The sequence below is a fragment of the Anguilla rostrata genome, chromosome 8 (genome assembly GCF_018555375.3).
Source record: "Anguilla rostrata isolate EN2019 chromosome 8, ASM1855537v3, whole genome shotgun sequence".
NCBI lineage: Eukaryota > Metazoa > Chordata > Actinopteri > Anguilliformes > Anguillidae > Anguilla > Anguilla rostrata.
The window spans coordinates 41672097-41698203 of NC_057940.1; the positions used below are offsets into that span (position 1 = coordinate 41672097).

The window sequence follows — 26107 nt, forward strand, 5'->3', positions numbered from 1 at the left end:
TATCTCTTTCACTCTGTTTTCAGTTTTCCACCAATTAACTGGATATATTATTCAGGCTGCTTTTAATACCAGTTTTCTAATAGCCTTTTTTTTGTCATTAAAAGTTAATGGATTCATGTGTATTTTCATCTTGAGCCAGAAGCCATTACGTCAAAACCCTGTCTAGACTGCACATTGCTTCAGGTAGTAAGGCTTACAGCAGACATTGAAGCTGTGAATAATATTTACCTGCATTTTCACCACAGGCAGGAATGTGATGAGTCAGATTTTTTTTTTTTTTCTTCCCTCTCGTCGTCTTTTGTATCTGTTGTGGTGTGTTCCCATTTGTAGGGTTGTAAAGAACACAACCCGTAATAGGCTTTACGCGCTAAGCCTTGTCTGGCCTTCCGCTCATCACATACAGCTAATAACAGCAATATGTTTAGCCAGTTTGGGTTATCCCATTTTGTGAGGCCTGAGCTGTGGACCGACACTGATATCATACCAAGGTCACCAGAGGCTGGACAGCCCATTGGTGCTTGCTCCCAGATTATATAACATCTGGGCAATCAGGTTGGGGCAAACAGCTGGCAGAGAGTAGAGCCAAATCATCCTGGGTCTGCACAGGTTTGTTTTATGGGGCAGTACTAAAAACTGTGGACTGTGTACGGTTAAAAAAACTAAAATCAGTCTAAACAAGGATGTCTGGCGGCATTTCCAGATGAAGCACTTGTTCAGAGTGCAGTCGTGCGGTCTGGAATTGGATCCGGATTACTCCAGGGCCGACGGTGGCCGGAAACAGGGCAGGGTGGTGAATAATTGGCTGTAGTGAGGGCGTCAGTCGGCAGCATATCCCCACCTCTCCTTGGGCCAGCCCTGCAGTCTTCTCTGGTGCAGTCCTCTATGGTGCAGTCTTCTATGGTACAGTCTTCTCTGGTGCAGTCTTCTCTGGTACTGTCTTCTATGGTACAGTCTTCTCTGGTGCAGTCTTCTCTGGTACAGTCTTCTAAGTTCATGCAGCTGCTTGCTAGAGAGGGAGAGAGAGAGAGAGAGAGAGAGAGAGAGAGAGAGAGAGATGAGAGAGAGAGAGAGAGAGAGAGAGAGAGAGAGCTAAGTGGTTGATAAACAGTTAAGTGGTTGAGAGACAGACAGTACCCTTTTCCTATGCTCGCTATTTATGAGAGCATATCAGATGCCTGTGCAATTTTGAAGTTTGAGCAAAAGAAAATGATCCAGAATGAGGAATTCATGTCCAGAAAAGTCCATCTGTGTTATCTGCCGGGAGGATCACTGGCTCCTGGTGAAACAGCACCACACTCGCTTGTTCATCGTGTTGGCAGTTGGCAGTGTGGATTCTCAGCTCCCTAATTGATTCCCTAATCACAGAACGCTACTACATTTACATTTAGGCATTCAGTAGATTGTCTTACCCAGAATGACTTGTACAGCATACATTTTTACGTCATCCATTCATACAGGTTGATATTTAAGCTACTCATGTTAAGTAATTTTGCTCAAGTGTACAAAATTGCATTATGGTACACTGCTATTACTTAAAAGACCCTCGACTTTGATTGCACATAATAAAGAACATTATCTTCATTTAGTTCATGTGTTCCTAATCATGTTCCCTGCCCTCTGTGTGTTACTAATGTAAGAAATCCTAGGATTAAATTAGTATAGCCAACTTTTTATATGCTGGGCAGAGGAACAATTGTGAGTTTGGACCTCATGCTGTAGTGACAGGTAACATGATGACTAGGCTTTCAATGCAGTCAAACCCTCGATCAGTTAACCCTCCTGTTCTGTTCATTTTTTAGGTACAGCAAAAATGTTCCCGGATCAATCCCCATACAGGGGGGGTTTGCAAATACATGAAATGAACCATTTTCATTTAAAATGTTGATTACACTAATTAAGGCCAGTAGAAGAAGTTTCATACTGAAAAAATAATTTTAAGTATTTTTCCTAGATTTTCAAACTTTAAAAAGGGTCAATTTGACCCGCAACATAACAGGAGGGTTAAAAGGTTACTGGAAATATGTGTAGGTGAAGCCGTACAGTTGTACTGAAACAGATTTTGACACAATGCTGATATTAATCATCTCCATTCTTTGTGAACTCTTCATTTTCCACTAATGGTTTGTTTCAGTGACCAATTCTCCACACTGTCAGCTTTTTTTTTTTTCTCAATTTTTCTGATTTCAGCTGTGGGCTTGCCGATTAATCAATTAAAGATGCAACCTCTTTCAAAAGCAACCATCTGTCGCAGCACACTGCAGAAAATAAAAGCATTGTCTCTGAACTGATCTGATTAAAATCTTCCAATGAATGTGGAATATTCGCTCTTTGTTACATTAATAGCTGTTTCTGACATAATGTGGCATTAAGGGGGTAAGTAATCCCTCATTAGACACCGAAAGTGTCTAATTAAAAGCAATTAACAACCGGTTACACTTCAAGAATTGCAATTATGTTTGGAACGGAAACCCGCATACTGGATGGCCCCAGGAGCAGGGTAGGGAACCCCAGATCTAGTTGCTGTAGTGTAGATCTCACGTTGGGTTGCATTTGTAGCCTTCCTAACTACGCATGCCAACCGTCTGAAATAACCAGTAAAATACGGACCCCCCAGTGATGTCACCAGTGACGCAGGCAGTAAATGACTCAAAACTGGGAGCTTGCGGTGTGGGACGCAGTTTGTTTTCTTCCCCCAGGGGCAGGGTGTTAGGCAGCATTAGTTCCTCCTGACAACCGCAGTCAGTGATAGGTGTGCCTGTCCTTCTGCTGCTGGCTCTCGTGCTGTACAGTGTGGCGCGCCGTGTGTAAAAAAACACACTGGCGTTTGAGCAAGGAGTCTAGAGGAGCACATGCATTGAGGGGCACTGGACTGGTAATCACTCATAGAGGAGAAAAAAATATGGGGAAAAAAACAGTTTGCTAACAATGTGTAGCTTCTGGCGAATTGTTTATTCCATACCAAGAATGAATCCTACTTGCATGCATGTGCCTTTTATATGCTTCAGTGCACCAAATCTACGTTTCTTGTTTTCTAAAACTTCCAAAGCTCCTCCACCTCAGTGGGCTTTCAAATGGGCAGATGAGAATGGCCGTGTCTCTTCCTTGCTCCTTCCTCTGCAGCTGCGTGTTTACAATCCTGATCTGCTGTTGCTCCGTCTGAGTTTCGCAGTAGCGGTGCGGACGATCCGGGTGGAGTAACCCTGACTGTGCCCTGAGTGATCCTCCACTTTATGCCGTGTAGCCAGTATGGCGGGGAACCCATGGAGTCCCAGAGGCGGACATTTAAAGGCCATAATATTAACGGGGCATTGGCTGACAAAAGAGGCCACTGGGGCTTTGCAGTCATCTGTGCAGCTTTGCCACGGCGAGGCCGCGTGAGCCTCCCTGAGCGGTTACTGTTGCCATGCTAACAGAAGGCCAGGCACCGTTGTGTGTGTGTGTTTTCCACTTGGCTGAGCTGTGTATGTGCATGTAGAAATGCGATCTTTCGAGGCTGTCGCTGCACCAAACTAATCCTTCAATTCAGAGACGTGACAAACAGTGGCATGCCCAGGGGGTTGAGTGTTTACACCATCCTGTTGTCCTGCCTTCAGCTATCTGCCCGTATCCCTGTGTGGAATACGAGCAATTTCAGGACAACGAACCCTGAGAGAAATGCCCCTGTGATTTTTCGAGCATTATATCTTGGGTCTGCAAAGATAATGGCTATGTTAAGCAATGCATCACTGTGGCACTTAAGTAATTGCAGGCAATGGTATGGCCTACCTTTTCCACCGATTACCTTTCCACATATCTTTTTGAAGCTTTGCCAATCAGATTTTTTTTTTAATCGAGTTGACTGCCTATTATAAGAGGCTTTCTTGTTTTTAATGTTTTTTTCAGGGGCCCACACCACAGCACTGGAGGCCCCAGGTTGCTTGTTTGAGTGCAGTAATTTCACATTTCCTTCAGGCGTCCCCCACCGATGCCGGCATCTCTGCAGAGACGTTTGATCACAGATAGCTTTCCCCGATTATCTTCTGTTTTGTCACAATGTCATTTCTGGCCATCACACTGGCAATATGCCCTTGGAAAATGTCTTGATAATGGCTCGTTCTTTTCCATGTGCATTTTCTCAGCAGAGACGCGGAAGTCTCGAGTGTCTCAACGTGCGCGGCAAATGAATTTGCTGTAAAACGTCTGTAATAGCTGACAAAACTGGCGACTCCTCTGCAGACAATGGGGGTGAAGGAGTCTCACTTCACCGAAATAGGACTTGACAGGTACAGCCATTCTCGGAAACTACGGTAAAGACGTTAACTAGCTGAAGCTGTGCGAGCGATTTCAATATTTCCTTTCCGCCCTCCGTCTCGTTTTCGGAGTGTTCAGACTGTGAGCGTGCGCTCGTCTCTCGTGTATATGACAGCCTTTGAGTCACAGGCCGTTCCTCAGGAAGGCCAGGCCTTCAGGGCTCACGCGTCCTCACCGGGGGTTAAGGAGGGGAGCAGGAGTTGTATCACATGGTGCTTAAACCGCTAAGGACTCCCGCTTCTGAAAATTAGCATATTTGTATTGTTGCAGTTGATCCAATGCACAGTTCTGCACTCGAGCGCTACGCTCAATGGTTTCATTTGCATAAAGGTAAATAGAAATCGGAAATACAGCAAAGATGTAGGCCATAGGCACCAGATTAATTATGTGTGTGTGTGTGTGTGAGTGCGCATATGTGCCTGTGCCTGCATGTGTGTTTGAGAGTGTGTGCCTTAGAAACATTTTAACATTCTATTTACATTTTTTAACATTTTACTTAAAAAATACAGCAGAAACACGTTGCTAATATTAAAATGGTAAAGTCAGGTGAACGGAATCAGTCGGGCACTCCATCAAACAGGGTCTGATTCTGCTGTTTTCGTCAGCAACATCAAGCGCTTATCAGCCTTGGGTCAGCACCGAGGTCTCGCGCGGTCTGTGCGTTCCCTCCAGCTGCTTTTCCACCGAGGGGACCTGGGCTCTCGCCAGGAGCGGAGCGGGCGATAAAAACCCATGCGCCACGCGCCGGCCGGCCTCTCGTTTTGGCCCGCTCTCAAGCTGCGGACAGCGATCGGATTGACCTGCGCTCTGAGCTAATCGGTCCGAAACGCCTCCCCGATTCCTCAGATTTGATTGGGCGGGAAAAAAAATTGCTCAGGGCATTTAGTACTGCATTCTCGTGTTATTTTTGCGCAGCATTGGTTCAGTAGACGTTTTCCAGACCTTGCTTCACACGTGCTGGGCCGGGATGTGTTTAGCTGCTGTGATCGGCTGACAAGTTCTTTGACGGCGCTGATGCTCGGGAAGTGTTCAGGTACCGTAGCCTTCTTTGAAGCGCCAGGAGTCAGAAGCGATGAGATTATACCCTCCGAACAGCTGAACAGATCAAAGTTGGGGAAATGTAGTCAAACATACTGTGAATTGCCAGTAGCAATGCTATAACACGGCGTCTTGGGTATTATTTTCTATTGAAAACATGGGCTGCAGTGTGACATTGGCCACAGCACAAACCCCACTCACCTCCCTAAAGCACCTTAAAATCCATGGTGTTATATAAACACAATCAGTTATATGGATCGAAATGAATGCTTGAAACTTTCATGCTTGATGAAAACTGTTGAGTGTAATAGTTTTTTTGAATGCCAGCTACATCAGATAATTTCTAAAATGCATATTGGGAGGCTCCTTTAGATGAATGTGCCAGCTCATTCATCTTTTAACTAAACTTCTATGGCCACATTACATTTCTGGGATTTACTTCTATCAATACATTTTAATATACAGACAAGTATATACAGCCAGGCATTTTGCACTGACTGGAAAATGGACAGAATGCATAACCCGTCAGATAATATGTCAGCAAAGCTTCTACTGATAGATCTGGAAAAATCTATTTATATGCAGGCTTAAATAGTCATAATGTAGATACTTCCTGCCCTTGTCTTATAGTAGACTGTTCCACTGATTCCTTTTAAGATAAAGCTACCGCCCATACAAAATCATCTTGCTTTCTTATTATGGACAAAACAAAACAAGAACTTAATGATAAGGAAGATATTATTTCTTCCTTTTTTCAGTGATCCTAATGGGCCATTGAATGTTAATCTAACATGTTCACCCTTCCCTTAATGAATGTACAGGAAACCAGAAAGTTGCTGGCTTGAATTTCGATTGGGACACAACTTGTTCTCTTAATAAAAAATTTTAAATTAATTGCTTCTGTAAATAGATTATATGAGAATACAACACAAGTTTGCAATGAACGACCAAAATTAGGTATACTGTTTGATCTGTTTCAAACTGTCAAGCACACTTAAGCTCTGAAGGCATTCTGAAAACTTTTCGTTGTTTGACCCTCAGAACATACTGGAAATCTAAGCAGAATGAAACGGACGGCTGTCTTTTCAAACGGCTCTTTCCTACACTGCTCCCCTTTGATCCATCTCCAGTTGGACTTGCATTAACCCTCCCATTGCTTCTGAATAGATTTTGATTAATAGTTCTGTGAACGCAAAGCCTAGTCACCGCTAAATATAGCTGTCAATGGCAGTCTGGCTTCTTCCCTCATTTATTGTTCAAAGTGTCAAGCAGGTTCCCATGGCAACTCGGCCAAGGCTTACAAGACACTGCGAACGCACTCATCACAGAGAGAAGCGGCTGCATGTGTCGGACAGTACAACTATTGATTGGCAGGACTGGCAGCGTGGTGTGTCTTTGAAATGAGGAATATATACTGTATCTGGGCGACACAAGCCTGATATTCAGCTTCCATTGAAAAAGATGAGCGAACATATGGTGGTTTTTTTAGTCGTGTCATCGGAACTAGAGCTTACCGTGGACATTTTTGCCATTTATGATTCTTGCCATTTGTGTCTTCTGAAGAAAATTGTTGATTGCATCCCTCTGTTAGAATATAGCAGTACTACTATAGACATCAAAGCATAAACAATGTGTACTAGCATGGAGACCAATGTGGTGTCTTTCGGTTGAGGCTAGCCCTTCACTACTATATGATGTGTAAGCTCCCATTAGCCTGTGCTATATACCTCTGCCCAGCATGTGAATAAGGCATGCTAATATTACCCTAAAGTTTCTGTGGCAGTCTTTTTGTGCCCTCCACCCCCTCACCCACATGCCTCAAACATACACTGTATGACCAAAAGTATCTGGACACCCCTTGGTCTGGGGCTGTTTTACATGGTTTGGGCTAGGCCCCTTAGTTCAATTGAAGGCAAATCTTAATGTTAGAGCATACAGGGACATTCTAGACAATATGTTTCCCCAACAGTTTGGAGAAGGCCCTTTCCTGTTTCAGCATGACAGTGCCCCCTGGCACACAGCGAGGTCCATATAGAAATGGTTTTGTTGAGAATCGTGTGGAACACCTTGACCGGCCTGCACAGAGACCTGACGTCAACCTCATCCAACAATTGGAAAGCCAACTGCAAGCCAGGCATAATCGTCCAATCAGTGCCTGACCTCACTAAAGCACCTCTGGCTGAATGGAAGCATATATCCCTGCAGCAATGCTCCAAGTATAAAGCTTTCCCAGAAGAGTGGAGGTCGTAATAGCAGCAAAGGATGGACCAACTCTATATTAATGCCCATAGTTTTGGATGAGATATTGGATGTCAGGTGCCCACATACTCTTGGCCATGTAGTGTATTTATTCATATGATACAGCTGTAAAATTTCTGCAGCTGATTGAAAAATGTACTGTCCTTAGTGCACAGTCACATGTAGAACTGTCATATGGAGAACTAATTCAAACCCCAACAAAGTTAACAAGGTCAGATCACAAGTGGAATTTCATTAATGTGGATGCCAAGACCACTCAGGGGCTGACCCGAACAGCCGCCCTGAAATGGAGCGCAAATAATGTGAGGGAAAGTGTTTACTGGAAAAGAATATCCCTACCAACTCCGAAAATCTGGGCAAAATGAGTTATCAGCTCATATGGAAATCAATAGACCTGTTCCACATTTTCTCCTGCAGTTTCAGGAGCCCAGAGCGTTACCATAGCAATCTGATGTCTCGACTCTGCTGCAATGGCGGAAAGGCCCTCTTGTCAGACGTTGCCAGAGAGAGCTTCTCGTGATTTGTATATTCAAATAAAGGAGGCCAGGAGGAGAAAACAGTTTTAAAAAAATCAAATGTATCAGTCCTTTGTGTACTTCCATAGATGTCATATGTGGATGATGAACTTGTATGGATGTTGGATAACCTTTAGGTGTATTTACAGGTAGATATACAGAATGTTGAACTGAAGGTATATTTTGAGCAGGGGTGTCCAGTCGTGTCTGAAAAAGGCCACTGTAGATGCAGGTCTTTGTTTTAGCTCAGCACTATAACACCTAGTTCAACTAATCAACTAATAATGGTCTTCAATCAAGACCATAATAAGTAGAATCAGGCATCTAGTGCTGGGCCAAAAGACATGAACCTACTCGAACCCTTTTCAGAAAAGACTGGACACCACTGATCTAAGTAGACTGACCCGAAGAAATGTGTATGTACAAAATAACTTTAAGGTATATTTAGAGTGAAGTACATGGTTCATGCCAAGGTATATTCACAGTGAGCATTGATGTATATACAGTATTGATTATATGGATGTCATAATGAGAATAACAACAATATCCATGGGTTTTGATCATTCTTATCCTCTCTCTCTCTCACTCTCTCTCTCTCTCTCTCTCTCTCTCTACAGTGTGACAATGCCAAAGGACTGAGGGCCTTCTTTGATGCCATATGCTTTGGTCCAAAGCACTTAATGATCTTTGGAGGAGTGTGCCCGTCCGTAACTTCCATCATCGCCGAGTCACTGGAAGGGTGGAACCTCGTGCAGGTAAGGAGTGCTAGCATTGGGCCTGCGTCGCCCTAGCCACGCCCCCTCTCCTCTCCCTCCAGCACCAGAGCCTCCTCTGGAGATGTTACCGCGGGTGTAGTGACAGCACCGCCCTAGCCACGCCCCCTCTCCTCTCCCTCCAGCACCAGAGCCTCCTCTGGAGATGTTACCGCGGGTGTAGTGACAGCACTGCCCAAGCCACGCCCCCTCTCCTCTCCCTCCAGCACCAGAGCCTCCTCTGGACATGTTACGGCGGGTGTAGTGACAGCACTGCCCAAGCCACGCCCCCTCTCCTCTCCCTCCAGCACCAGAGCCTCCTCTGGAGATGTTACCGCGGGTGTAGTGACAGCACCGCCCAAGCCACGCCCCCTCTCCTCTCCCTCCAGCACTAGCGCCTCCTCTGGAGATGTCACGGCGGGTGTAGTGACAGCGCCGCGGGTAGCTGGCAGCTCGGAGCCGTGAGACGACGCGTTTGCCGAAACCTGCTTGGGGAACGGCTGAGATCCGGGGAGAGATCCAGGTTTCCTCTCATTCCCCCCCCCTGCGTCCGCGTCAGATCCTCCCACTCTCCCACTCTCCCGATCCAGCCCGAGGGCCGCGCGCGGTCTCCCGTCGCCCGCCGTCCCGCATCGTTCCCGCGACGCTTCGCGTACGCAGAGCCGCCGCCACGCATCGCCTGCGGGACGCGATGCGGTCAGACGGGAGGGCGCGTCAGCGAGGGAACCTCCGGGTCAGGGGCGGGCGGAAGGCTGACATTTCCCCGCGCGGAAGCGGGCTGCTTCCTGAACCGTTCGGACAGGCCCCGGCGCGCGGGTCGGAAGCGCTGTTGCTTCGCATTACGGCCTCCACCGCCGCCGCGGCCCGTGCCGGGAACGGCGTTCCGGAAGCTCGTTACGCGGTCAGGGGTGGACGCGTGCGCTCCAGAGAGATCAGATCGCCCCGCGGTTTATTAACTAATTATCTTCATTTGAGATGAATCGCTCACGCCGCGTGAGCGCCAGAAGTCCTGACCTGTGGACGCGTCTCTCGTTAACCTCGGTCATAATGATATCCCGGCCGTGTGCCAACATTCCCCAAATCCGTGCCCGTTCCGCGACCCGGGAGGAGCCTGACATGGAGACTAATGTCTTCTGTCCGTTGTGAAGAAATGAGAGAAAATAAGGCCTCCTTCCAAAACAGTAAGTGTTCCATTATGCGACATTGGTACATTTTTAACAACAGAACGTGTGAGATAAACTGTTTTTTTTGTTGTTGATAGATGAAACAATTGCATTGAATGAAATCCTCAAACCATCCTGAATTTCACTTGCATAGAAATATGATTCAGATGGGTTATTATTCTTCTTTTTTTACATGTGGCTTTGGCTGACAAGGAAAGAGGCACTTTGCCCTGCTGGATATCTTCTTTCCGAGACTTGTCCGGAAATTACATACATGCATTACAGTTGTCATTTGACTCTCTCAAGCAGCAGTGCAGTGCAGTACTTTGTGTTGGAACAAAGCGGAGAATGATATTATGCATTGACCTCTTGAGCCTTTGTCTGTCATATTCAATCTGCAGGGTATTCATATTCTATTGAATAATAAAAAGGAGACTACGTGTATCAAATTATCGATTTCAATTTACTGTCTTACCTAAAAGTAACCTGAAAGAAAAGAAGAGAAGCAAGGACGAATGCCCAGCATCATGTACAAATGATGGAATTTGAATTCAATTACTATTATGGGCCTATTACAAGTTGACACTTCAAAGCCCAGAGAGTGGTTCATTTATTACTTTAAATTAGTTTATTATTAATTCAATAATTTTAATTGCAATTTAATGATTGCAATCATAATAATTATACACATTCTGTATTCTGTGTACATTCAGTTGGATTATATTATTTTTTGTCATAACAAATAAGAAAATTACACAAACACTGAGAAGGTGTCATTACAACATTAATTACTCCAGACATTATTAAGACAGAGGCAATAGTTACATTTTTCTGCAGGAGGCTTCGTGCTAGTATGATGTACTTAGCCTAAAACGCTGTCTGCTTATGATATACTGTATTATGAGATAATGCCTGTAAATGTTACCCAGTATTCTTACCAAGTTTCCAGATGCTTGACTACAGTATATTGTTGGTGATGATGGCTGAGAAGAGCTCTGGTAGATGTGCCATTTATGTTGAAGGCTTTCAATAGAACCTTTTAATCCTTTCATCTACAGCTCTGGTCATTTGCCAATTAAGTGGCAATATTCATATGTCTCCAATAGACATGACTAGTTTAGAAACCAGTGGTCTCAATTTCTGCAGAAAATAATAAAAATGTATACAGGTTCTTCACCTCCAAACAGTAGCCATAACTGCCCTTTTAATGAAGTCAATGGTGGACAACAGAAGAGGCAGTATTAGTATATAGTACATTCAGATCTAGAAGTGGCTGCAATGTGCAGTCACACACTATGCTGTAAAATGGCACACAGCACATTAGCCATTACAGAACTGTTGCCAGGAGCAACCAAGAGCCTCCTTTGATAGTAAGCCAGCGAGAGTGAGAGGGCCTTTTGCTAATTACGCGCTGATGTAACATTAACTATTAATGCCACTAAGCTAAAACAGATCTTTGCAATCCCATCTTAACCGGATAACAATCGGCCATTTTCAAGCCATAATTGCCAGATGTATTACAGCGTGTGCTCATATGTGATTTAATTTCATGTAATGGTGTGCAGCTAATGGAGAGCAGGGCGGCCATTTTGTCAACGGAAGCTTGCTGGGAATGAAAGCGAACCGCGGTGTGGTAAACGGTGGCTCTTATGCAAGGGTTTATGGGATCTGTGAGGAAGCATCTTGAATAAATAAAGTATGAGCAAATGATAGCTGCTGTGGGTTATACTTCCTGACTCCTGACCAACGTGATCTTCTCAGATACAATCGACTGTCATGTCCTCTCACAAAGCATTGGGCGTGTCCACTTAATGGGTCGTGTTATTGGTATCTGGCATCGATAAGTGGAAAACAGTCTGCCGAGAAGTGCTCTGGAAGTCAGTTCAGTTTTTCTGTAGTTCGGGTGTTACTGCAATTCTTGATATTCAAGTCATATGTACGTGCCATGACTGTGTAACTCAGCATATGATAACGGGGACAACCCTTGCATGATCTTAATGAACCAATAATAAGCATTCAATAAATCTAAGTTTTCTACAAAGAAATTGACTTTCTAAGTGATATAATAATTTCCAAGTGGTACAGAAATAACTTTACAACTGTGCCTATCTATCTATCTATCTATCTATATATATATATATATATATTTTTGATATTTGTACCCATATGAAGTGATACAATGATAAATGCACACAAAATGTATTTCAACTGGTCAAAATGTGTCAACCACATAATTATTTTCATATGGATAGTATTGTTCTTAGTGGGTTGATCTTCTGAAAGTGACAGACTAAGGCCCTGTCCACACGTATACGGGTATTTCTGAAAACGTAGTTGTGGCAAACAAGCCTGCCACAGGCCACCGAAGTGGCTTTCCACGGGGCCCTCCAGCACAGAGACACAGGGAGACGATGTTCAAGCAGTCCACATTTATTTACAAGGGTGGCAAGATGGTACAGCCAAATGAGCAGATGTAAAACAGTCATGACAGAGGCTCCCTTCTGTGAGTGGGGATGGAAGATTTAACCTGTGCGCACTGATTACCTCACTACGCACAGGTGCAGCCACTCCTGTTCCCGGGTCCAATTAGCCTGGCCAATTATCTAATTGGCCAGGTCTAATTAGCTTGACCCAGGGCAGGTGTGGCTGCTTAAACCAGCCATCCCCACACCACAGTAGTTTTTTCCCTCCGTTTTGGCCTCCCGTCCACACGCAAACGACGTTTTAGGTCACTGAAAACAAAGCTTTTTGAAAACACCCTCCAAGGTGGAGATTTTTCAAAACTCTGGTTTCTCTGTCTTCGTGTGGACAAGAAAAACGGAGCTTTATGAAAACGCTGACGCCATGACGTCAACTCGCGCATCAGTTACCATGGCAATTGGTGTATTGCGCATGCGGCAATCGCTTTAGCGTTCTCCTGTGGACGGAGATATTTTTTAAAACGCCGGTCGTGTGGATAGGATTTTTTTTTTAACGGAGGGGGAAAAAACTACATTTTCAGAAAAATCCGTACACGTGTGGACAGGGCCTAAGACAGCTGCCTGGAGTGTACTCTTAACATCCTTAGAATGTGTGGTGTGTTTTTGCGAAAGCAACGGGCAAGATGCCCTTTCTTTTTAAAATGTCTGCACAATATTTAATATGTTTGACTGTAATTTTGTGGTGAAACCAGCATAGGAACCATGTTTTTGTAATCATTTTTGTATTCATACAATTCAAAGAGTAACTTATTTAATAGTAATATAATATACTAGTAGATTTACTAGTATTTGTCTTTTTTTCCCGTTTCAATTGTATTTAATATTCGTTGCAATTTATTTCAATGCATTTGTATAACATATAAAATTGCATGTAAAAGTTATTGATTTTATGAACCGAGTCATAGTTTTGCTTACCATGTGCTGTCAAAGGCTGTCAAAAGTCACCGCTCCCCACAGCGACACACCGTGATTGGTTCAAAACAGTGAGTTATTAAGAGTGCATGTAGCTCAGAATATGTAGCAAATCTTGGGGCTTACAAAGGCTTGCTTCACCATCACTGTTCACACCATGTTCGTTTATCAGGAGTTGTCAGTGAGTCACCGCATGTATGTTCTCCTTCCCCCTGCAGTGGCAATGTTTGTCCTCAGCTCCCAGCGGTACTTCCTGCCAGACTGTACCTGCCTTCAAAATAAGTTTGCATTGTTATTATATTTGCCTGGCAGAAACTCAATTTGCTCTGCAAACAGTGCCTTTGACATCGACATTTTCCCCCACAACTGGAGAGGGGTGCAAATATCCCAAATTATTATTTAACTATATTGCAAACAAGCATAAGGGGAGAATGTCAACAGCATTGTTAAAACTCCCACTCATTACAGCCTTGCAATTTACATTTTTTACAGTTTATTATTAATATTAATGTGTGCTTTGCTGATTGATTTATATTTGACCGCATCCTTAATTTCAACTCAAGATCCCGCCTTCATTCTGATAAACTTTGACCATAAAAGCAGAGCAGCACGAATCAGTTTTTTTAAAATGACATTTTTACTTTTCGACCCTTTTGCTGACAGTAGAAATAATCCGTGAATTCTCTGTTGGCTGCGCACAAAGGACTTTAAAAAGCCAATTCCCTCCAAAGAGCAATTCATACAATTTTTGTAAAGCATATTCATAAAAAAACCAGGGGAGTACTCTAATAACATATCAATTTAAATGGTGCTACTGTACACTGGGGAAATGGTATTCTTTCATGACTGACGCTTTGAGGCTTTCAAAGTCAGTGCACAGCATCTTGCCCTGGGCATTGCTAAGTGATCAGTTTGCAGGCACCATCTGCCTGCAGATTTACGTAACAACTGATCCCCATCCAGCTCTTTTACATTGGGATTGTGACTCACCCCCTCTGGTGCTGTAGTGGAGCGTCGGATCCACAGCCATTTCCCTCATCTGTGCTGAGCATTTCCAATGGAGAAGTAGCACAAGAAATGTGTTAAAATGACTGCAAAGAAATTGACTGAACGAGGGAAGAAGAGAGGGTCTGGCAGGAAGCTGTAAAGTAAATAACATGTAGTGTAGGAGTTAACATTTTTTTTTATCTCAGTGGGTTAAAATGCATTGGGGTTATTTAACAGAGACACTGTCAATGTAATTCAAAGGAAATTTGGCTGTGTCTCAGGTGCTTTTACATTACATTACATTACATTACAGGCATTTAGCAGACGCTCTTATCCAGAGCGACTTACACAACTTTTTACATAGCACTTTACATTGTATCCATTTATACAGCTGGATATATACTGAAGCAATGCAGGTTAAGTACCTTGCTCAAGGGTACAACGGCAGCGTCCTTACCCGGGAATTGAACCTGCGGTTACAAGCGCAGTTCCTTACCCACTGTGCCACACTCCGTCCTACCTAGGTGCTAGGTAAAGAACAACTGAGATTAATTAGGGTAACCCCCCACACACGCACACACACACACGCACTCAGATGGGCAGTTATATGGGCCGTTTTCACTCATGTAGATCACTGTGGTCTTCATCAGGTGAAGTGGGGAACAAAAAGCACCCTCAGTAAAGTAAAGCCATTCTTTGTAAACATTTGTGCATTCTTTGTAAATTCTTTGTTAACATTTGCACAATATGCACAGCCTTCAAATCTTCTAGATTTTCACAATGGACACTTACCACTGTACGAAGGTGCTTTGATTAAAATAAAAAAAGAAACCCATCTTTAAAAAAGGCCTTAAATCGAATTCCTCATAGTCTGTTGGCTCAAAATATATACTATCTTACCATTAAAACAGTCTGTATACTTTGATATCAGTGTTATGCCTATTCCCAGCTGCCATGTTACATTATTAACAAGGAGACACAGGTTGGACACAATGTACTCTCTGGTATGTTACATAATGCAAGAACTGCCTTTCTTCTTCAAGTGTCGCAAAAAAGAAATAAAAAAATCACGCTGTTGATGCAATCCCAAAATGACCTTGTTTGCTTATTAGAACAATCGATTCTGCATCTAGGAAATGGTCCATTGTCAGGCTGAAACTTTCCCATTTGGCTCAAATGTTCTGCAATGAGACAAAAATTACTTTTTCAAAAATCATTTGTTGCCAAAACCATGATGAGATAGATGGTGGTAATCCAGTTTGATGTTTTTCCCCAGTAATTAAGACAGCAAACAGCGAACTGCAATTCCCACACCAGTGTCCTTGTTGGATTTGCACGTTCATGGCATTGTTTGTTTCAGTAAACCTGGGATTGATTCTCAACTAAAGGCACATTGTATAGGATTTCCATTATCCTGCCACACTGTACATTGGAGAGTACTTTGGTATGATGTTCCAGTTATAAAAGATAAAGGTCTTTGGTACATTCAGATCCACCAAAAACAAGCTGAGTAACTGCAAGAAACTGCAATAGATCTCCTCTGTTTATGGCGCAATTTTCAAAGTTTCTGCAAAGTACTGCAGTTATGTCCACCACTGAAAAAAACAGACCCTGTAATGGATGCTTTCGAGTTTACTACTCACACTTCTCTTCGGCTGATTTCCCAAAGTGTGTCTTCTCTGTGGTCCACCCGGAATTTTAAACACAGTCAACTTTCTTTTTGCAACTAGACCCTCTGCTAGCTGTTCCTCGCCTCACCACACTAGTGGGAGGCAGGCCTAGACTAAAACCATGTTGTGACATTCGCAGTCACAATATTTTCACAAATTTCTGGGGCCTCCCTGCCTTCCAACAGACCCCTTCCACCCATACGCATGCACGCACTCACACACACACACACACACACACAGTCACACACACACACACACACACACACACACACGCGACAAACTGCTACTTTTTGCTTACACAATCTTACCTAGCTATAGGCCTATAATCAGCTACAGTTTCAACATGAAACTGAACAGCTATCAATGTAATGGCTCACAATGATGTTTGTTTATATTCAAGCAAAACAGACATATATGGGCCAATAGACTACAACATAAGTAACTCTACTTATTTTAAAAGACATCTCATCAAGGCGCTTCCTAAAATTGAATGAGGAAAAGATATATGTTCTTCATATTGGTCCAAAGGCTCAAGAAAAGACTTGTAAACAAACTGGGGCCTCTTTTAGAATGTAAACCTTAGGGGTTATGTTGGACTCTCATCTGAGTTTAAATGTACACATTAATCCAGTCACTATTACTGCATTTATTCATTTCAGAAACATTTTTTTTTTACAGTCAGATTCTGGGAGGTTGATACATGCAAACAGGCTTGTTTATCGCAATGGCCTTTTTGCTGGTCTTGCAAAAAGTCAATTGATAGACTCCAGCTTGTTCAAAAATACTGACCAGGACAAAAATGACACAATATACAGATCTGGCCATTTTAACACATTGCTAAAAACATATTTATTTAGGATGGCTTATAATTAACACATTTTTGTTATAGATTTTATATGGGATAATAAACACATTTATTGTAAATGCAAATACTCTCAAGTACTTTGGGCTGCAAAAAAATAAGCTTCAATATGTGTGCACTGGTTTCATTCCACACTCAGTTCTCACCCACTTCATTCCACACTCAATTCCCACCCACTTCATTCCACACTCAGTTCCCACCCACTTCATTCCACACTCAGTTCCCACCCACTTCATTCCACACTAAGGTCTCACCCACTTCATTCCGCACTCAGTTCCCACCCACGTCATTCCACACTCAGTTCTCACCCACTTCATTCCACGCTCATTTCCCACCCACTTCATTCCACACTCAGTTCCCATCCACTTCATTCCACACACAGTTCCCACCCAATTCATTCCACACTCAATTCCCACACACTTCATTCCACCATATCTCAAAAATGTGCATAAACTCATCATCCCTTCAAGCCCTCTGAATTGATAGTTTTCATTGATTCCGTTTAGCCACAGAATTTGTAGATAAATAGATAAATGTCCCTCCCATTGCTCTAACAGTGTAAGCTTGATATTCTTTTCTTTTTGGAAAGCAAGTTTTTTTTTCTTGATGCAATGGCACAGAGTGCTGTGCTGCACTACTCAATAAAACATGCAGGCTGCTGTATTGTGCTGCATGGCTGACGTCAAATCTGTTCTCCTACCGTATCCATATTTCATGTTTTTCAAGTTTAAGGTGAAGTCACAGCGCGGGATAGAGTGGAGGAAGCGGTTTGTGCTTCAGCATTACCTAACAAACACTGCATAGTGTGTGTGCGTGTGTGTGTGTGTGTGTGTGTGTGCGTGTGAGTGCATGTGTGCGTGTGAGTGTAATAGGTATCTGCTGAGGATGTATGTACCGGAAGACACATATTTACACAAAACGGCTGAATTGACGCATATCTATGTCTTCTATGGTATGGCATATCTATGGTGCAACATGTGGCACAATTTCTCAGGGCAGACGAATCAAGGCAATTCAAAATGGTGACCGATTGCCCTGTTGCCGAAGGTGGGTAAAGGGATCCCTTGGACGGAGTCAGGGTCTGACCACAGGCAGAGCAGTGGTGCAGTTCACTGAGGGATCTGCTGCCAACAGGACAGCCCCCATCTACTTGCAGGACATGATTCGATCCTATGTGCCTGCTCGACCACTCCGCTCTGCGGCAGCAGGGCGCCTTGTAACCCCTCCCACCCGCCCAAAGGGATAACAGAGCTTCTCCACCTTAGCTCCCCAGTGGTGGAACGTACTCCCCGTCCCTCTCCGAACCTCCCCTTCACTACCCATCTTCCGCCGTGGCCTGAAGACTCATCTCTTCAGACTATACCTAGACTAACCACCACCACGCTGTATACTTCACTCTAAATTCCCCCCCTTTTTCATGACACTTGTTACATGTTGCCCCATGCCAGCACTTTTTGGTAATTTGTATTTGTCCTAATACTGTAGCTTATTCTTCTGCCTAGTTGGCTTTGCAGAGGTTAGGTCTGAATAGTGTTCACTGCGTGAACTAAACTGTGTTCTTGGCTAGAAATATCTGTACAAAATAAGTATTGTACCTTACTGAACCTGTGTTTAGCAGTTGTCTATGACCATGAAATGCACTTTTTGTACGTCGCTTTGGATAAAGGCGTCTGCCAAATAAATGTAATGTAATGTAAATGTAATGGATTTAGTGGTGATTCACACACTGCCTTTCTGCAATGAACACTCTCAGCTGAGCATGCTCAGAGTCCTCCTTCAGCCTGATGGGCGGGGCTACGCTGTGTGGGGTAGAGTGGAAAAATGAAACCGAAAGTAGTTCAACATCCTTAACCCACTAAGGGAGTAATTAGGAAATAGCACAAAAATCACTGACTAATTACTGAAGTCCTATTTGGACCCAGAAACAATTACCAGAAAAAATAAAATAAAATAATTTTCACCTTTGACTTGCATTTTGGATGAACATCATTTATAAATGACTTTGGCTCATTATGAATACATTTTCCCCCAAAAGCCTTATATAAGTGCCTTTATTGCCTTTAAGTAATAAAATGGCACATAAAATGTTTTATTTGTTTTTATAACAGTATGATTTGTTTTAACACTTCTCATCTGACAACTTAAAATAGAAATTTAAAGTGAATGCATTATTAAACATCATTAAACATTCATATCTTTTATGCTAAAACTTTTGTTTTCTGCGGTTTTAGTTCATTTCACTTGCGTTTCAAGCAACCGAGTATCATTCTCTTAACAATAAACAGCTCATGGGCATCTGAATATTTAAGAAATTAGCCAAGCACCTTCCCATTTTTTGGCACGTTACTCTTACCAGAGCAGTGCAGTCTTCTTTCTTGCACCATCCTTGCTTGTCTGCATAGTAAGACCAGTCGGCCATCCCATAATTCCAAAATTCTGGATGTGAAACTGACGTCCTCTTTCGTTGCCGAGCTCCCCACAGCTGGGTAGACTAAGTTTCACTTGATTGCCCGTGCCTTGTTTGCAGAGCATGTCTGCCACCCCTGTCTGACTGTCTCTGGCTAAACGTCAGCCTCATTCTCTGTCCCTGGCAGTTATCCATGGCTGAACATCATTCTCATTTAATGGTCACTTCCTTCTTTCTTTATTACTGCTATCAGCCAAAAAAGAAAAAAGGTTTACTTCACCTGTGTTATTACTAGCCACAACGGTGCCATATTTTGATACATATTTATTTCCTTATCTGACTTTTTCAGTCATAGGTGGTCTTCAGAGACATCTCAAAATAGTTCTAAAAGAATCTGAGTAAACTATCAACTTGACAACGACATTACGATACTTTCTGCATGCAACTGCCTCCCTTACTTCCCCTAGATACCATAAAGTTTCAAATGGCTGAACACTGCAATCAACTTTTATTGGTTAGATGAGAAGTCATGCAATATATGACTCGAATCTCTCTTTTTCAAGATGGCTGTGGTGGCTTGAGTGTGAGATGCAAGCTCCACACTCAAGCCACACTAATTTGCTTTACTCTCTTGATTTACGAAATACTTTTACTGGGTGCCATCATGATTTACACATGATACTTTGATACAATGCTAAGATTATACGCAATATACCCTCAATGTTATGAACTGCAAACAAAATGGCTTCCAGAGGCCAAAGGTCATGTTTGAATCATCTGTAAGAATTTGTAAGATCTGTAAGAAGCAATGAAAAGCAATGAAAAGTATGTGGATATTTTTTAAAACTCCTTTCAGACCATTTGTCCTATTTGAACTAAATGTAATGTGTCTGACTATTTGGACACTGCTTATCACTAAAACATTTTGATAAGGCCACATATACATTTCACAAAAGGTCAATGCCAGCTGTGACCCTTGTATCAGCCATATCTCCTCAATGCAATGTCTGATTTTGTTCAAACTAGACCACTGTGTTGTTGGATGGTACATTACACGTCTTAGAAGTGGCTGAGTGTTCCTTTGCGTGTGTGCATATCATGTGTGTTTTTGGTTTGATGCATTTTTATTGTGCTTAAGGAACCCCTTGATAACAAGATGTGGTTTCAAGTATTTCAAATATTCATGCAAAGTGCTACTGTGCAAATAGTGGACGATTCCGTATTTTGCGGGATGGTTGGCAACCCTAAATGAAGCTAGCTACAGCTTTTTTCCTTGCGCCATTTATACATGAGTCAAATTGATGTACAAATATATAAACACATAAAATTATATAAAAGGATTGTAGAATAATCTTGAGAATTTTCGCAACCTTTAGTTTACCTTTATCCCTTTTCCACCCCTGATATGCAGAATTTCATATGAATTCATTTTCAGTTTTGTAGTTTTCTCTGAATTCAGCTATTAACTCAGCATAGTTCCGTGAGAAAAGGTTTTTCTCTCCTTTCAGAAGGAAACGTTCCTGCTCAAGGCAAAATCGCAAGGAGAGAAATCACATGAAACACTGACTGCCCAGGAAAGCTATTGACTGTATGTAAAATGTACTGATTCCCACAAACAAAAACAGTCATGCCCAATATCTTGAACTGTGCATTGACAAATAGTACATTATACTCTAATCATGGTGCTTAATATCTATCACAATACCTATCCAATTTATATGAATGCAGATAATACATTTTTTGTTTAATTGCATGGGTAGGTTTTTGTTTAATAGTATGGATAGCCGATGAGAAAATATATTGCTGTCCAGAGATCCAGTAGCTTTTTAAATTCTCCTTCATTTTTTGTGTGCGTGGGCCGGATGTTCACAACAGAAGAATATCTATTGCCTACTCTGGCATATCCCCATGAAATACAGTACGGTGTTCAGGGAGTCTTACTTAAAAGGAATTCTAGATGAATTAACTTTTTATTCCACATGGGTTAGAGCTGTAATAACGTATTCTTGTTTTCACAAAAGGGGGAAAAAAAATCATACATGTGGGAGCTCCATATATGAACCATACACCACAGAATTATAAAAAGTTAAATGCTCAAAATTGGAACTTGCAGTGATGTTACGCGTATGTGCATATGTGTGCGCTTCTTGTTTTCTGGAAAAGGTGGTAGCTTATTTTTGTGTATTTTTGTTCTTTGATGGTTCTTATTTAGGGCACATGTTCCAGGGCACTTTGAAGACCAGGAGTATGAATTATTTACTACGAGAGGGAGCTTTGAACAAGGAAATCTGAGAATAAATGGCATACATAATTAAGTACTATCCAAAATTCATTTAGTTGAATTAATAAAAATCATATGCATTTACAAACTTCCTAGGGTTTATATTCAAGACCAGTATGAATATTCCCATAACCATTAGTTAATTTAAAACACTGCTAATGTTTGTAGACATAACCAGAAACATTTTTTTTTTAAACCCTTTGTTTATAGAGCATATGTTAGTCCATTAATTTACATTTCGGACTGACAAGGACTCAAAGCTATTATTATGAAGAAGTAAAAAATACTTGATACACATTTACAGCAATTGTACACTTAAGTCACTGAAATACAAATAAACACTTTAATGTATGGAAACCTTGTTGTGTTTATATGATGTGCCATTTCTTGTATAAATGAATTTAAAGGTTGTTATGTATACTGAGCTCATTGTTTTCATATAGATTTGTGTAAAATAGCTTTATGTACACATTGTACATTTCATGTATTAATTAGTTTTAAACTATTAAACAATGAAAGATTCTGTACACTTGCAGTCTTGCATTGATCATATGTTACTCACTGCTTATGAATGAGCCTAACGTTTGTAGTGAAGCTGATTTATACAAAATTGGTATTTAAAATAAGTTTAAAAATGACAGGTTAGATGTCTGATAAAGAAAATAGTCACTGACACATTCACGGTGGTGGCTAAATGGTACAGATGTGACAAATTATCTAACTACAACAATGGTTATCAAATATTTTACCAAACACCATCATAAGCATTTGGGTAAAATCTTTTCCTCCCTCTTGCAGTCATCCCTTCATACACTACATGGCCAAACGCATGTGGACACCTGACATCCAACATCTCATCCAAAATTATGGGCGTTAATATGCAGTTGGTTGATATTCTCATATAACAACCTCTGCTTCTATAAAAACCTACAGGGATTTGCTTCCATTCAGCCAGAAGAACATTATGGAGGTTGAGCATTCAGCCAGAAGAACATTAGTGAGGCGATTAGGCCTGGCTCACAGTTGGCTTTTCAACCGATCCCAAAGGTGTTGGATGGGGTTGGGGTCAGGTTCTCCCACACCGCTCTGGACAAAACCATTTCTGTATGGGCCTCACTGTGGGCCCAGTGGCATTGTCATGCTAAAACTGGAAAGGACCTTCCCCTTCTAGACAGAATTGTCTAGAATGCGATTGTGTGCTGTAGCATTAAGATTTGCCTTCACTGGAACTAAGGGACCTAGCCAAAACCATGAAAAACAGCCACAGACCAAAGGATGTCCAGTTACTTTTGGTCACATAATGTAGTTTACTCATCCATCTTGCTTATAAGAGATGTCTCTGGACCTTGTATAGAATGTTCACGTCCATAATAATTATGTCATATTATTTGATGTTTTATGATAAAAATATCTGTCACAAACTACCTCCATGATATGACCATGAATTGCAATATCATCACACCCCTTTTACTAATTATGTATTTGAGCAGAGTAGCGAGTGGCTATAATAGATATACAATACCTTCATTCTAACAAAAATGCAGCTGTAAAGGGATCTTTTATCTTGTTAACATTAAGACATTATGGCAGACCTTACTACTTAGCTATTTATCCTGAAAAATGATCAGTAATTCAGCTCATACTCAAAAATCTTCATACTCAAATCTGATTGGTCCAAGGGTGTGCATTAATTTTCAATAACCGGAAACCTCAGCCTTTTAACAGTTCTAAAAATCAATGCACTAAAGCTGTTAAATAACAATTTCATTCTTTCAATTTTGAATTATTGTTACACCCCCTCCCCTTTTCAATGTCCAATTTTACAACTGATGGCAATGTTGAATCACAGTTCTAGTTACTGTAGCTAGCTTAATTTAGGGTTTCCAACCATCCTGAAAAATACGTAATCGTCCATTATTTAGACAGTAGAATAGGCGTTTTGTATTTAACATCTGGCTATTTCAGTATCTTTGTGAACGATTGTGTTTATATTAACCGCTGTTTCAAATATAATTCAGTAGTTAGCTAGCTAGTTAGCTGAGATAACAAGCATGCCGTGAGACCTTTTTGGCCTAAAACCCAGCTGAATTTTAATGTTGGCTAGGTGAAAAGTGACGGCAGCAGTCATTATTTCCTGATAGCTGACCGCCTCATCAGGGATTATCCCTTACCTACTCACTAGCCCCTAAAGGATGATTTTTACGTTCTTGAAAGCCCATCCAAAGAGTTCCCTGGGTTTCGTATTGTTAGTGAACTTTACAAACCTATTTTTCCAAACCTATGGCATCTAGCAAGGAAGATAAGGGTACTGGAACATCAGGTGAGGGGGACATCTGTACTTTAGGATGGGCTCACCTGTACATTGTAAATGCTTTTGAAGTGTTCTATATGTCCAATATTACCATGACATGGACCTGTGTGAGCTGTGCTCTTCCTGATTGGCATGTCAGTGAACCATGCAAAGATGAGAAGGATAGGGATGCGAAAGTTAAGAAATAAAATGTGAAGGAATTCTTATTTTAGGGTGCGAGCCATTTTTTCCCGGGGATGACCTGCTGTGACTCAAGGGGAAGAGAGACAGCTTTATTTTCTCCAGCATCAGCACCAGAGATAAAAAGAACCCTGAGCAGTTTCAAATTACTAGTGTTTCTAAAACACATTAGCAATCCTGTGTTTTAGGCAGCACATTAACATTCAACACTGTGAGATGTCACAGATACAATTAATTCCACACTGTTGCACAAATTAGGGGCTCTCTGCACTCAACTCTGTGGATCTTGCCTAATAGCTGATTTACATGAGAACTTGCTATGCTCTACATTACATGCGTGAAAAAGAGGCTATTGGAAGGAAATAGATTTTCATACGCCGCAGTGTGAAACGTTACATAATATTTTCGCGCTGCCCTCTCATTCATCTCTTCCTGCGTTTGCATTTGAAATGCGACGCGTCTAAAGATGATGCAAGAAGCCGGACCTCTTTGCGGAATGTATGATGTCACGGCGGACGATGAGAGCCTCTCTCATTCACCTGCAGCTGAATGCTCTCTGCCCATGTACAGTCTGAGCTGAGTGAAGCTGGCTGCCAACCTTGTCTTACCTTGTCCTATGTGATAAATCAAGCAGCCTGTTTTTATCAAGTGGACAGCAGTTACTCACACTGAATTCTAATGGCCTGTGTGACATATTCTAGTAGTAATTCACCAATTGGCCATCATTATTACTTACTGAGTATGTATTTTTGTTTTGTTTTATGTGGATATGAGAAATTAGCATGAAAAATGATTCCTTTAAAGAAGTATTTTTCCTTTGCTCAGATCAACGTGTAATTAGCAATTGGGTCACTCAGGGTACGAGAGTGTATAGTGGGTTTGGGATCCGCATTTCATTGCTCTCTAGCAATGCCCATCACTAGGAACCTGTTGGCTGCGTGCCAAAAGTTCCGTATGAGATGTCTTCCTCTGACTCAACTCTACCCAAGCTTGGCTGAGGGCTGTGGTGTGAAAAGAAACAGGCTGATCCCACCACGTTTCGGAGGAGAACTCTCCATCAGTAGTGGGGGTCGCACATGAACGCGGACGAAAATAGGAGTTCGCTACTTGCACTGGTTAGGGAACAAGGAGAACGGCGTTAGCTTTCATAACCTTGAAGCTAATTGATTTCCATTGATTTACATGATCTGTGCACCCCCTGAAAAGCATTCTTACAGATTCTCCATTTTATGAAGATCCACTCTTAAAAATGATTTTGTGGTTTATCAGCATGGCGATACATGTTTCGGAGAACAGGAATTGCATTGAAATGGATGCTGGGCCCAGCATATGCCTGTGCCCAGATTGCTGGTTGGTTCATGACTGCAGACCTGGCTGAATTCATAAAGCAGCCACTCCACTGCCTTACGGTGACAGGCGTAAAGGATGACCTCCATCCAGACAGTCACCGTACACGGCAGCCTCACGCTAATCACCCTCAGCTGTGCTCGAAACAGGCTCGACTGTTTTTGCTTTCACAAAAGCAGTACGGGCAGTTTGCCAAACTAATTTAGTTTGCTTGTCCGTCTGAACGACAGAGGTCCTTGTGTGTGAAAGCAAACTGGAGCAGTGCTGTGATAAACAGGCAGGTACTGCCTCCCTGACTTTTGTACCATTCCTAAAACCCCTTGAAAGCAGCCTCTTGTCATCCCTCAGCTTTCATGCTTACACCAAAATCAACACTGTGGACATTCAGTCTGTATGATGTTACTGCAGGTGATGAGAACATATGTCATTCACCTGCATGGAGCATTCAAATCCAAGGTTAGTAGCAAAATAAACATGAATACTGTAGGTGTCAAGGCTATATAGTAGAACAATGTATCGGGAAAGGTCTAAAATTGTTTATGGTGATGAGAACATATGTCATTCACCTTCATGGAGCATTCAAATCCAAGGTTAGTAGCAAAATAAACATGAATACTGTAGGTGTCCAGGCTATATAGTAGAACAATGTATCG

At 42.1% G+C, this 26107-nt stretch overlaps 1 protein-coding gene across 1 annotated transcript in view; it reads left to right on the plus strand.

The window, feature by feature from the left end:
- The window catches only part of gabbr2 (gamma-aminobutyric acid (GABA) B receptor, 2), a 212247-nt gene that overhangs the window by 53959 nt on the left and 132181 nt on the right, over window positions 1-26107 (plus strand). Inside the window, exon 2 of the mRNA XM_064348313.1 lies at window positions 8720-8857. Coding sequence (XP_064204383.1) covers window positions 8720-8857 — 138 coding nt within the window. The remainder of the gene's footprint in view (window positions 1-8719; window positions 8858-26107) is intronic.